The sequence below is a fragment of the Octopus sinensis genome, linkage group LG7, assembly GCF_006345805.1.
Source record: "Octopus sinensis linkage group LG7, ASM634580v1, whole genome shotgun sequence".
Lineage (NCBI taxonomy): Eukaryota > Metazoa > Mollusca > Cephalopoda > Octopoda > Octopodidae > Octopus > Octopus sinensis.
The window spans coordinates 17,869,102-17,884,009 of record NC_043003.1 but is presented as its reverse complement, the minus strand read 5'-3'; the positions used below and the strand labels follow the sequence as shown (position 1 = coordinate 17,884,009).

Here is a 14,908-nt window from a genome sequence, read left to right as displayed (position 1 = left end):
TTTATGTGAAGTGAGAATAAATAGGTGAGTGTCTGGTAAATTACAAATATTGAAGAATATGACATTAAATTGACCAGAATAAACAGATTAGTTCAGAAATATATTCATACAAAGAAACACTGGAAGAATCAGTGTTAGGTTTAATAATACAACGATCAAAGAATTTTAATAATTCTATTATGAATCAATACATAACAGTTTAATAAATAATCTCCAAATCTTTACTCAGGTTCAATTAATTAACCATAGTATGTATAATCTCCAAGAAGGATAATCCCTCTAAATTTGAAAAACACTACCCTATGTTTCTCTGTTACTATTACATCCAATATGGTTGTAGAAATAATTATGGTTCAATGTCCACAACAATACTTTGAATATTCTCATTTTTTGAACTCATAAACCACTGGACAACAAAATCCACAGAAGTTTTTTTTTTTTTTTATATTTCTCACATGCAACATAATGTTGACCCTTTACTAGAGGTGAACTCTCTGGAGGAAAATATATTACTCACAAAAACCAGATTATGAGAAAAATAATTGCATGTATCAGTTTGATTAAAGGAAATAACTGTGTAACAATGCAATGACAACGAAAAGAATTGATGTATAAGTGAAGCTAGATATAAAGTAAGGAACAAAGCCAGATTTGAAACGTTGTTACTAACATGCTGAAGAGCTCAGATATTAACGTTTAATCATAAACATGAAGCATAAACAGAAAGGATGGAAAGGTTTATGACTGTTTCATAACATTTAAAATGAAATCATGCTTGGTTTTAAATAATTTTAAAACCCTTATTAAGTTGCAATTAATGGCATTTGAACATGCATTAAAATCACAGGATCTTAGATGCTGGTGAAAATACATAGTGTTTTCATAGTAGTGAACAGGTGTGTGTGCGTGTGTGTGTGTGTGTTTCCAGATGTTAACAAATATGAACTACAAATGCTTGCTTTCATTAATAGTAACAACATTAGAGTTTCTTGAGTCAGTGAGGGGGTCTCTACATAGTCACTCAGCTTGTTAGAAATAACAGCCAAATATCCCTCAGATCAGACATTTTCATCTTCAGTTCTAGATAATGTTGAAAGATTGAATGTATGTATGTATGCAGCCCTATACAAAAGGAACTGAAGAGTCTTGGCAACTGGACTCTCATGACAGGATGGGTCCCTGGCTTGATGATGAGTGTTAAAAAGATGGATGATCATAGCTGAAATGATCAAAAGTTCATTCAATAAGGATTCACCTTGAACTAAGCAATAACAACAACAGTGATATAGTACAGTGTATTTTTGACTGAATTTTCTCTATAGTAGAAATATACAAAAGCTTTTATATCCTGAATATAATATATATATATATATACATATATATATATGTGTGTGTGTATGTGTGGTAAGTAGCTTGCTTACCAACCACATGGTCCCGGGTTCAATCCCACTGCATGGCACCTTGGGCAAGTGTCTTCTGCTATAGTCTCGGGCTGACCAAAGCCTTGTGAGTGGATTTGGTAGACGGAAACCAGAAGAAGCCCGTTGTATATATGTGTATATATATATATGTGTATATATATATATATATATATATATATATATATATATGTATGTATATATATATATATATATATATATATATACATATATATATGTATGTATATATATATATATATATTAAAAAATTAAAGATACTAATGCTGACTTTTTGAAACATTGAAAACCACAATCAATGTTTGAAAATGAAATATTAGTAACATCTAGTAATATTTTAACAACTAGTAACATTTTAAACACTGTAATATATGTATCTGTATTATGAACATTGAAGTGAATTCATTTCATTAGAATTAAGGAAAACTGTTATTGTTAAAGTTTACATGCTTTAGTTTTCAGGTCAAGATCCATATAACAAGCAACAAATAGCTAGTTAATTATGTTATTTCATCTATCATTCCAAACACGATGTATCTTTTATAACTTTGGGTCAATAAATGCAGGGTTCAATCCAGAACGGTTATACTTCTTGCCACTCTTTCAAATTAATTACTTTCTTTCTAATTAATGCAGAAAACAGAAACATGCACACATTCACAATAGTGAATGTGTTAAGGAGATTATTATTATTATTTTAATTTTTTTTTTTTTGGAGCTCACCTAATTTAATCTGTTTATGACTTCAAACACTGAAAGAAAAGAGTAATCCCTTAACAATATACAATTGTAGAGATTTGGGGGCAAAAATATAGGCCTACAGGGGATAGATCCTTCTCTGAGCTTTAGTGAATACTAAGAATGCATCAACTCAAAAGTTGACAGCATCCAAAAATAAATTCTCTAGATCATGATGAGATAAATGATTCTAATATAACAAAACAAGAGAAAATTTTTTTCATATACAAAATAAAATTGAATTTTCTTAGAACTATTAAAATAAAAACCTTTATATATGATACAAAAAACAGAAATATTGAAAAAATATATTTAAAATGCAGAAGCAAAGCCTAATATTATTATATATAGAATTCCTGTATTAAAAGTAGTAGAAAAGTATTTCATTAAATATATAAGTTGTTAAGTGCAAAAAATTTTCAAAAAGCCATAATTTTCTAAAAAAAAAAAAAATTCACTCCTGATGAGTGTTTATTTGTATCATAAATGTATATATACCCGCCTTGCTTCAGCTTCATCTTTATCATCTTGTAGTTTACGATTAATGTTTCTGTAAATAAAAAAAAAGGAAAATTGGCTTTTAGATCATTTCTTGTAAAAATATCAATATTACATTTAATAATTAATCTATCAGCTCCATTAGTGTTACTTTATTTTTAATGCTAAATTAAGATTAATTTGTAGTGTTTATTGAATTGTATCGAAGTCCTAGCGTTAAAATATTAATAACAAAAAAAGAGTATTTTGTGTGACACATGTTGACGAGTGTCCTTTGCTATCACCTGGAGTCAACCAAATCCTAGCAAATGAATTTGGTAGTTGAAAATTGAATGAAGCCTGTTGCATGTATATGTATGTATATATACACATACATGTATGTGTGTGAGTGTATATATATATCATCATCATCGTTTAACATCCGCTTTCCATGTTGGCATGGGTTGGACGATTTGACTGAGGACTGGTGAACCAGATGGCTGCACCAGGCTCCAATCTTGATCTGGCAGAGTTTCTACAGCTGGATGCCCTTTCTAACGCCAACCACTCCAAGAATGTAGTGGGTGCTTTTATGTGCCACCAGTACGAGGGCCAGTCAGGTGGTACAGGCAACGGCCATGAAAAAATCGTGATTTATTACGTGTCACCTGCACGCCGGCACAAGTGCCAGTAAGGCGATGTTGGTAACATTTACGCTCGAATGGTGCTTTTTATGTGCCACCGGCACGAACGCCAGGTAGCCTATATATATATATATATAATATATATATATATATATATATATATATGAGTGTGCGTGTATATATATATATATATATATGTACTAGAGTAAGCACATTAACGTGAAAGAAGGTGGGAAAAAATAGTACTCAAATATCGTAGGTAGAGTAATATGCTTTATTATTAAAGCTGCAAAAACATGACAAAAATATCACAAAAAACTGCTACTCAGAGTTTTATGTTCCCGTTCATCAGGAAGTTGTGATAGCTCACAACTGACCGATGAATGTGAAACTCTATAAATGAACTTTGGAAGTGCTGAAAGTGCTAATATTTCACAGACAAGAAAGTAAATTTTGAATACAGTATAAGTGTGAAAATAGCAGAGAAAGATTGGGTATTTACCCTTAGAAGATGGAAAAAAGTTGCCAGCAGGCAGCTACAGGAATCGAACCCTGCAACCGACAGATATAGGCTGAGTGTTGTAACCATTAACTCCCTGTAGCCACCTACTGGCAACTTTTTTTTCCATCTTCTAAGGATAAATACTTGATCTTTCTCTGCTGTTTTCACAGCCATATTGTGTTCAAAATCTACTATCTTTTCCTTAACACACACACACACACACACACACACAAATACACACATACAGTACATAAGGTTCTTTTGTAAACAAATATCACTGTCATACAAGCAGTGTCCTTTTGTTTGCAACCTTCTGTGCCTTCATGTCTGGGAATGGGAAAATATCACCTTGCTAGGAAACAGGTGAGGGCTGGGGAGAAGAATGGCATCACCAGCAAGATAGGGCTGGAGAGGAGACACCTGTCTAGAAGTATATATGAGAAAAGATGGAAGGATGTGGTAAGGAAGTTGGGAGTGAGTGTCCCTACTTAATCTACCACGTGGAAAAAAAAATAGGATGTAGAAAAAATGTAAGGGAAATCAAAATTTTTGATCATATAAATCATCTATCTTTAACTTAATATATTTCGTTTTTGGATTTGGTTTGCAAGAGTCAAAACTATTGAAAAGGTTGCAAGATGCAACGAAAATTTTAGGACAATAAAAATAAGAAAAAAGTGGAAATTTTACCGGTGAGTATATTACATAATAAGGCACAAAAAGAAAGTGACTCTCCCCCAGACACAACAGAATAACTTAATATATTTTTGTGTAAAAAAAACAAACTGAAAAAACTCGCTGAGTATTTTTTTATTAATGTTTTGTATTGTCCTGTTCTGTCCTTCTATATTAAATCTTATGATCATGATAAAGAAATCTCTCTACCAGTCGAAAACTGCCTCAACAAATTCAGTCTGACTCATGGAAAAGTGGACATAAAAATGATTTGAGCATATGGTCAAGATATCAACATTATATTATTTCCAGTATCAAGAACGTTTAATTTGCACACTTAAGCTTTGTTGTGCTTTTTGATTTGGAATATTACGGTTGTTTAAACAATTCTGACTAGCATTTCAAAATAAGCTACAAATGCTGTTTTTATCTTTCTTCAAAACGATTTCTTGTTGTAGTTAAAATACATATTAATTTAACATTTACTATACCTGAGATGATCCAATTGTTTGACTAGACTTTCTCTTTCTATTGCTATTCCTTCAGTTAGCTTCAATGCTATTCTGTATTAAAAAGAAAAACATATATATATAGTTACGATATTTCCATCATCAAAGTTTTAAAATGTAATTTTACATTTTGCATAGAGTAGAACAATGTGTTGAATTAAGCTTAAAATCTGTAAAAATCACTGTATTAGTATAAAGTGTTATTGAAACTTCTTAAATCATTAAAATAAAGAAACAAAAATTAAAACACTGCAGCTTATTGTACACTTGAAACTTGTTTAAAATAATTACTATACATGACTTGGATGTGGTACTGAAGAAGGAGCAAGAATTCCTGAAATATGCATATACACCCATTATCTATCTATAGGTGCAGATTTAGTTGTGTAGTAAGAAGCTTGCTTCCCAACCACATGGTTCCAGGTTCAGTTCCACTGTGTGGCACCTTGAAAAAGTGTCTTCTACTATAGCATCAAGCCAACCAAAGCCATGAGAGTGGATTTGGTAGACAAAAACTGAAAGAAGCCTGTCATCTATATGCATATATGTGATGTAATGTGTGAGTGTGTGTGTGTGTGTGTGAGTGTCTGTGTTTGTTCCCCACCACCACTTGACAACTGGTGTTGGTGTGTTTATATCCCCATAACTTAGCAGATCTGCAAGAGACCAAAAGAATAAGTACCAGGCTTAACAAAAAACAAAATAGAATGTAAATAATGGGGTTAATTCCCTAAGGTTAAGTGGAATCAAGATGGCAATCTTCATAAGAGAAGCTCTTCACCAAAAAGTTGCAACCAGTAAGTCAAAATTGCTAGCTGTCCAAAGAACTGAACAGTTGACAATCAATAAAATTATTTGATTTCAGAAAGGAGGACGGATTTGCCCTTGAAGTCTCAAGAGGAGCTAGATAAAGTACTTTTCACTTACTATTCTGTTGGTAAAAATATGTCATAAGAAGCAAATTGCACCTGTTAGTTGTTTTTACTGGCATCAAAGAAATTCTTCTGCCCAGCGTCAATACAACCTATGCTGCATTTAATCTCCCTTTTAACTTAGGGACAAATGAAAACGCTACATACAATATTACTAAGGAGCATACAATATTACTAAGGTCCATACATGTTTGTGAGTGTATACATGTGTATGTTTACTCATGCTTTAAATTGTGTTGCTTTGTGTCATCAGTATTTCTTAGTAGTTAGTTTAATAAAGATTATGAAAGTAAGTACAAAAGAGAAATAAGCACAGAAGTCTATATAACCGACCAAGGTGGAGCTCCAGATTGGTGGGTTTTAGTCCACATGACAAGGTTCTAGCTCAAAAATACTTTATCCATTGATCTGTTTTTCATTTCTGTATTTCATTTATTTTGCACTGCTTGGACATTTTCATAAGTTTTAATCTAATATGCACTACTCCAGAGCATATTTCTCTCTTGCACTTATTTTAATAATTTTTATCAAACTAACTATTAAGAAATACTGTTGACAGATTGACTTTGAACTGAGTTTAGTATATTTGTGTAGTTTGTTTACTTTTGGGAAATGCAAAATGGGATTTAACCTTCAGATTATCATATTTCTCTTAATATATACTGTTCTAATATCAAAGACAGTGAGCTGGCAGAAATGTTAGCACACCGGGCGAAATGCTTAGCAGTATTTCATCTGTCTTTACATTCTGAGTTCAAATTCCGCCAAGGTCGACTTTGCCTTTCATCCTTTCGGGGTCGATTAATTAAATACCAGTTGTGTACTGGGGTTGATGTAATCGATTTAATCCCTTTGTCTGTCCTTGTTTGTCTCCTCTATGTTTAGCCCCTTGTGGGCAATAAAGAAATATATACTGCTCAAATATCAATTAATCTTAAAATAATGACGAATTTAGTAAAATAACCTTGTTTTCTTATTAAGCTTGTGTTTGGAAAATAAATTGACATGGCACAGTCTAATGACAAAAAGAAATATCTATAGAATTATCAATAAATAGCTTAACACAATAGTCACTATACACACTAGTATACAGTCATGGCCAAAAGTTTGGAACATATATTCAAAAATTAGAATTTTTATATTAACCCTATTGTGACCGTATATATTTTGAGATGCTCTGTGTTTCTTTCAATTACTTTAAATATAACAAATAATTTAGTAAAATAACTTAGTTGTCATTAAGCTAGTGTCAGGAACATAAATTGTGACTAAGGTCTGGTGGAAGATTTTAATTCAAAACTTATGAAAACAAGACATTTGTACTTGGAGCCAGAGCCGGTTTCAGCCGGGTTGGTAACGAAAGGGTTAAATGCCTAAATTTATACATTGCATATATTTGAATTGAACTGTATTTGGGCATAACAATTTTGATTTATAAAAAGATGTTCCAAAATTTTGGCCACAACTGTATGGATGTAACATTAAGTCTTTGAGAAGAAATGCAATAAATTTATGTTATGAAAATAAAGAATTGGTAAACTTACTTTGATCTTTCCCTTTTTTCATCTTTTTGCTGTTGGTGTAGTTGTTGAATATAGCTGTGTTGTTCATCTATACATTCTTGGGACTGCTTTAACTTGTACAACAACTCATCTTTGTCCTTTTAAGAATCAGAATAATAAATCATTAAGAAGGTCATTTCAGATTTAATTTTTTTTATTACAATTGTAACTAGCAATAAAAATTTCTAATGATTGCACAAGGATTTTGTAAGCAGTGCAGTTTTTGTTGAGCAAATCCACTCAAGGTTTTGGCATGGGACTATAGGAGAAAATATTTGCCTATGGTGCCATGCAATCAGACTGAACTCAAAACCACATGGTTGAGAAATAAATTTCTTAACCATAGACAAATAAAAGGCAATGTCAGTTCTCATGGAATTTTAACTCCGAGTGAAAAAAATATGTAACTAAAAACAGAAAGGTGTTTCATTCAATACAGATCTGATATAGTTATTTACATAGTGGAGGTACAATGGCCCAGTGGTTAAGGCAGCGGACTCATGGTCATAGGATTGCGGTTTTGATTCCCAGACCGGGCATTGTAAGTATTTATTGAGCAAAAACCCATAAAGCTCCATGAGGCTCTGGCAGGGGGTGGTGGCAAACCCTGCTGTATTCTTTCATCACAACTTTCTTTCACTCCTTCTTTCTGTTTCTGTTGTACCTGTATTTCAAAGGGCCAGCCTTGTCACAATCTATGTGACGCTGAATCTCCCTGAGAACTACGTACGTTAGGGGTACACATATCTGTGGAGTGCTCAGCCACTTGCACATTAATTTCACGAGCAGGCTGTTCCGTTCATTGGATCAACTGGAACCCTCGTCGTCGTAACTGACAGAATGCTATGAGTTATTTACATAAATAATTTGAAAGATACTAAACTAGTTAAAATATAGTTCCAACTGAAATAGTTTCTTTTATACCTGAATAATATTTTGTTAATATGTATCAAAGAAATAGAAAATAAACCTAAGATAATACAGTTCTATATTTAAGAGATGAGGAATTATTTACATTATTTACATTTGAGGGATATTTGTCCTCATCTTGTTTGTTAACACAGCAATTCGGCTGATATACCCTCCAGCCTTCATCATGTGTCTTGGGGAAATTTTGAACCTGAGTTCTCATTCCTAAGGTATTTTTGGATGTTATTATTATTATCATTATTATTATTATTCAGGTCACAGCCTGGAATCAAACTCAGAATCTTGGGGTTAGTAACCCATGCTCTTAACTACTACACCTACGGGCATATGGCGTTGTGGTTAAGAGCATGGGCTACTAATCCCAAGATTCCGAGTTCAATTCCAGGCTGTGACTTGAATAATAATAATAATAATAATAATAATAATAATAAGAAGAAGAAGAAGAAGAAGAAGAACAACAACAACAACAACATCAAAAATACCTTAGGAATGAGAACCCAGGTTTGAAATTTCCCCAAAACACCTGATGAAGGCTGGAGGGTATATCAGCCGAAACTTGTTAACAACAAACATGATGAGGACAAATAACCGTCAAATGTATGTAATGTAAATAATAAACCTAAGATAATTTTTAGAAAAGCATTTATTTATTCAATGAGTTGAATAAACTATCAGTTGAAACTTAAAGTCCGAATCAAAAGGGTTTTTTTAAAACAAATTTTATTCTACTTTCAGTATTGAGTTTTTTCATCAGTAAATATTCTGTTGTAGTTCCCACTACACACATTCCTGTTCTCAGAGAAGTATTCTAATAAATTAAGAATTTATTATGTATGGAATTCCATAGAGTTCCAAAAAAGGAAGCTATGATTACTATTGTAAGGTTAGCAAAGTCAATTCTCATTTTATCAGAGTGACTGGATTTAAAGCATTGTTGTGTATATTTAATAGCCACCTTTATGTATATATTTACAGAGAGAGAGAGCGAGAGACATACAGATAGAGACAGGGAGAGATGTAATTTCACATATATGAATCCATGTACACACAATAACTGTATTCCTGTCAAATACGTTTCATGCCACAGCAATCATCAGGTGAGAACTTGCCTGATAATCACAGTAGTGTGAAACTAAGCTGCAAGTAAGGATTCTAGCTTATAAAAAAACCATATGCACTACACCATGTATTGAGTATTCTCTTCTTCAGTAGCTTTTGAAAATACACACACACACAGATATATATGTATATATATATATATATATATTATATATATATATATATAGCATATATGTATATATATATATATATGGCATATATGTATACTCACAGACACATATAAACTCACATACACATACATATATATATATAAACTCACAAACACACATACATGTGTACATATATATAAACTCACACACACATGTACATATATACATGTATATAAACTCACACACACACATACATGCATATACATGCATATATGCATACACACATAGCTATATACCTATCTACAGACATATATACACAAGTACATCATATATACATATATATATGCACATACATATACATACATATATGTATATACAAACATATACATGCATGCATGCATACATACATGAATGCATGCATGCATACATACATACATACATACATACATACATAGCTATATACCTATCTACAGACCTATATACATCATATATATATATATATATATATGCACATACATATACATACATATATGTATATACAAACATATACATGCATGCATGCATACATACATGAATGCATGCATGCATGCATACATACATACATACATACATACATACGTACAAACATATACATTTATACACACACACACATACAAGGAGAGAAATCTAAGTTAAGTTATGCAAATACATGTGCAGACATTTCAAATGTAAATACCACTTACTTTAGCAAGGCGGTCATTGGTTGTTTTAGCTTCCATTTCTGAATAATTGATGTCCTTCAGTTTTTGTTCCATCTAAAAGTAAAGCAACACAAGAGAATTAATTAACAATTGATAAAAGATTGTTAATTAGAAAAGAAATATAATTTAACAAAAGGTATGCAAATTGAATGAATTTTTAAGAAATACATGTTTCTCACAGTCACACAAGCATTGAGCTTTGATAAAGATGACTTATTTTAGTTCCATGTTGATTGGTTGTTTTAGGATGGAAAGTTAAGATATATGACTTGAATTTCTTCTTTTAAGTTTTCAAAGATATAAGAGAAATGAAAGTTAAATGTTTTCAATTTAGGACAATGAAAACCTGTTTGTTGACTTCAACACAGAATAGAGAAATTTAGAAAGACTTAAGTTACTTTAATGAAATATAATGAAAGCTTAGGAGTTTTTAAATTATTTTTCTCAGTAAGCATGAGACAGATTTCAATATGAATAGGGTTTAGTTTTTAACAAAAAAAAACAAAAAAACCTTGAAAAGTATAATGTTTTATGAGAAAAGTAAAATGTGGGTTAAGGTAAAAAGTAAGTAAAACAATTACTTCTTTCTGTCTTGTAATTAAATTCTGAAGTTGGTATTCTTTGTCATATAATTCCTTTTCCATTTCCTCTCTGAAATTACTTTCTTTGGTCTTCTCCTGAAAATTATAATAGAGAAAGAAGAAAAAAAAATTAGTATCATTTTAGAAGACATTTGACTGTAGAGAAAAAATAAACCCATCAGTACCGAAAAACATTCTGATTTTTTCTTAAATTCATAGTAAATTTTTAAATAAAAGAATGCAATCTCAAGAAAATGAACTGCTTACTTTAAAATTAAATATTGATAAATTTGATAATTAGAAACGATCTCTTTATTTTATAACAGTTAAATTTGTAAAATTATCTAACAAAATCCAATTAGTATGAAAATTGTATGAGAAATTAAACTGTTGAAACAGAAACCTAATGAACACACTCTGTTAATAAATGTTCTTCTTTAGCTGGACCTGATCAATGATTAAACTAAGAAAATGTTTATATAGTGCTTTTATACATATATATGTGACTCTGTGTGTGTGTGTGTGTGTCTCTGTCAGTGTGTGCGTGTGTGTGTACATGCATATGCAGATATAAATAAAAAAAAACAGGAGTGCCATTATTTCCGTAACAATGCTCACTTTTCTCAACATATTTAACTGAAATCTACTTTTACAAAGCTGAGAGACATCATATAATAAATATACAAAAAAAACAGATAAATAAATAAATTAGATACAAACATTTCTTTCATGAAGAACTGGTTTCTCATGACATTATTACATTGACCTCAGCTATTTCGTATGAAATGAGTGCAAATAACTTGCTTATACCTTTCAGACATATATGGAAAGATTGCAAATCAAACTACATTATATTACTGTCAAAAGAAAGCAATGAGATTTGAATGACTCAAATATGTTACGATAATTAATAGAGCTTCCTATGGAAGTGTATATAAGAACATATACATAACAGGGTGGATATACTATTTAAAAATTGACCATTCAGAAGAATTTGGTTTAATTTACTAGTAGTTTAGGATCTGTTATGATCCCTAGGACTCATAAGACTGGAACTCAGCCTGATTTATATGGGTTACAAGAGACTGAGATCATAACACCACCTCCTGAACAGGATGCTAGTCCATCGTAGGGTTAACTTCCCAATTGCTCAAGAATACAATGCACTACTCTTTCCAGGAATCAAAACTAAGATCTTATGATCATGAGGGCAAACACTCTAACCATTAGACCATGCAAACAATTTTGTAACGTGCTATGTCTACGATGCTGAGCCAGTTATTTTGCTACTTGGTACTAGACAAAATTAAAACTGATTGTTACCAAACTCTGCTCAATTTAGAATACAGTGGGCAGATCACCATACTTTATTGGCACTAAACTATTCAACTGCTCTGTAAAATGTAACAACCCTGGAGAATTCTAAGAATGATTTATGACATAACCCAACTATAACAATTCAGAAACAAAAATTCTAGTTTTCTAGTGTTATTATTAGTATTATTATTACCTCCGCCTTAGTGAAGGCAGAGGTATTGTTTTCAGTCGTGTTTGTCTGTTTATTTGACCGTGGACAAGAACCAATGGATGGATTTGGATGGAACTTCTAGAGATGTTTGGCCTCATGACTGGCACGAACTTATTAGATTTTGGGATCGATCTGTTACCAGACAAGGATTCTGGATTATCTTACCGTGTTTTTTACTCAATTTTTGAGCAGTTTGGGTTCATTTTTAGTATTCTCATTTGTGAGAGCAGTTGAGTTTATTTCAGATATTTTCATTTTTAAAAATCACCTCCAGCTAATTGTTGAAGGACGTTGGTGTTACCTTGGCAGAGGTTTGTTAGTATTATTTTATCTGTATTATTTTGCATGTAACTCAGCAACGAGTTACGAGCAGGTGCAGGAGTGGGGGTGTGGCAAGTAGCTTGCTTACCAGCCACATGGTTCCGGGTTCAGTCCCACTGTGTGGCACCTTGGGCAAGTGTCTTCTACAATAGCCTTGGGCCAACCAAAGCCTTGTGAGTGGATTTGGTAAACGGAAACTGAAAGAAGCCCGTCGTATATATGTATATGTATATAAGTGTGTGTGTGTGTTTGTGTGTCTGTGTTTGTCCCCACAACATTACTTGACAACCGATGCTGGTGTGTTTATGTCCCTGTAACTTAGCAGTTCAGCAAAAGAGACCGATAGAGTAAAGAGTATTGTATTGTATGTCAAGTCCAGTATGGGTAAGATTATTTGCACTAAAGGCATAGACAAAAATGTGTTTCATTGCAGTGTTGCACAAAGTTTAATCACCATAGCACTGGTTAAGATTAGGAGAAGTATTCATTACCGCTAGTTACATCTATATATTCAAGTATGACATGGCTGTAGCCAATGTCTCAGACCTTTAGACTTATGAATGGAGACAGTTACAGGTTGTTGAATACTAATACTACACCAATAATTAAAAACTCATATTCATAAAATGTTCACATTTAAAAACTCACTTATTTTGCTTTTTATTGAAAAAGCATAAGAGATATGATGTTGCTCAGTTAATTAAAACATGATTTAGCAGAAATAGATACAACAAATTAGTAGTTATTTAAAATTAATAGAAAATTATAAATATAAATGAAATAATTAAAATCATAATAAATACCGTATTTAATGACATATAAAACACACTTTCTTTTCCAAAATAATGTGTTTGAAAAAAATCACCCCGGAACCTTATATGCAGAGCTGTGCTTCCCATAAGCTTTAATGCACTAAAAACTATTTTTCCCAGAATAGGAACTACTGAAATTAGAGTGTATTCAATATGCCATCAAATATGGTAGTTTTACAAAATTCTTTCTCAATGATGTATGAAAGTCTACAGTTAGTTCTGACATGTGTAGTGAAAAATCTAAAAAAGAATTTTTGTCAAAGGACAAATACAAAATAAGTGAAAAAATTATACTGATTTCAAAATTTCAATTGATCTTAATTTTTCAATTGAATTAATAGAGTTGATTTAACAACATGATAAAATATCCAACTGAATAAATTAGATGTTAGGGTAAAAGTTATTGTCATACTATTGTATGTGTGTGTGTGTGTGTGTGTGCATGTGTGTGTGTGTGTGTGCATGTATGTGTGTGTGTTCATGGGCATGTGTGCATACGTGTGTGTGTGTGTTGTTTGGGAAGAATAGCAACATTGTTCAACATACACTCTAATTGGGTGGTACCAAAAAGTCAATCTTTTGTTTGCTTAAATTTATAAAAAGACAAATAATTGTTGCATTTATGGCGAGTAGAATTGTGCCACAGCTCTAGCACCAAAACTACAGTTTTCCAGCGGCATCACACACACACACACACATACACTCATACACACGCATACAGAGTTAAATCATAACAGCTAAAATGTCAGAATAATTTGATGATGCTACTGATATTTGTGTTGAATGTCATATTCTTTCAGCGTTTAAAACACCAGTGTAGTCTAACCTAAACTTTCTAAGCAGGGATACAGAAAAATAACAAAACTCAAACAGACTTCCAAATAGCCAATCACTAGATTGCTTACTATACTTGGTTACACACTCAAAAAGTAATACATCACATATTATGAAAAATCATAAAAATTCATAAAACATTTTATATAGGTGCAGGAGTGGCTATGTGGTAAGTAGTTTGCTTACCAACCACATGGCTCCGGGTTCATTCCCAATGCATGACACCTTGGGCAAGTGCCTTCTACTATAGCCTTGGGCTGACCAAAGCCTTGTGAGTGGATTTGGTAGACGGAAACTGAAAGAAGCCCATCGTATATATGTATGTATATATATATATATAAATATACATATATATATATATAAATATACATATATATATATATATATATTTATATATAGAGGGCATTATACATACATGCCAGGAGGCATTCTACATACACGCCATACGCTAAGAGGGACAATCAGTCATTTCTACCAAA

At 32.0% G+C, this 14,908-nt stretch overlaps 1 protein-coding gene across 5 annotated transcripts in view; it reads right to left on the bottom strand.

Annotated features, from left to right (window-relative positions):
* Positions 1–14,908, bottom strand: part of LOC115214228 (EF-hand calcium-binding domain-containing protein 4A) — a 168,207-nt gene that overhangs the window by 48,149 nt on the left and 105,150 nt on the right. For all 5 annotated transcript variants that reach the window (XM_036504578.1, XM_029783347.2, XM_029783349.2 and 2 more), the window contains exons 6-10: positions 10,935–11,030; positions 10,336–10,407; positions 7,458–7,573; positions 4,964–5,035; positions 2,673–2,724 (exon numbers count right to left, since the gene is read on the bottom strand). In XM_036504578.1, the coding sequence (XP_036360471.1) occupies positions 2,673–2,724; positions 4,964–5,035; positions 7,458–7,573; positions 10,336–10,407; positions 10,935–11,030 (408 nt within the window). The remainder of the gene's footprint in view (positions 1–2,672; positions 2,725–4,963; positions 5,036–7,457; positions 7,574–10,335; positions 10,408–10,934; positions 11,031–14,908) is intronic.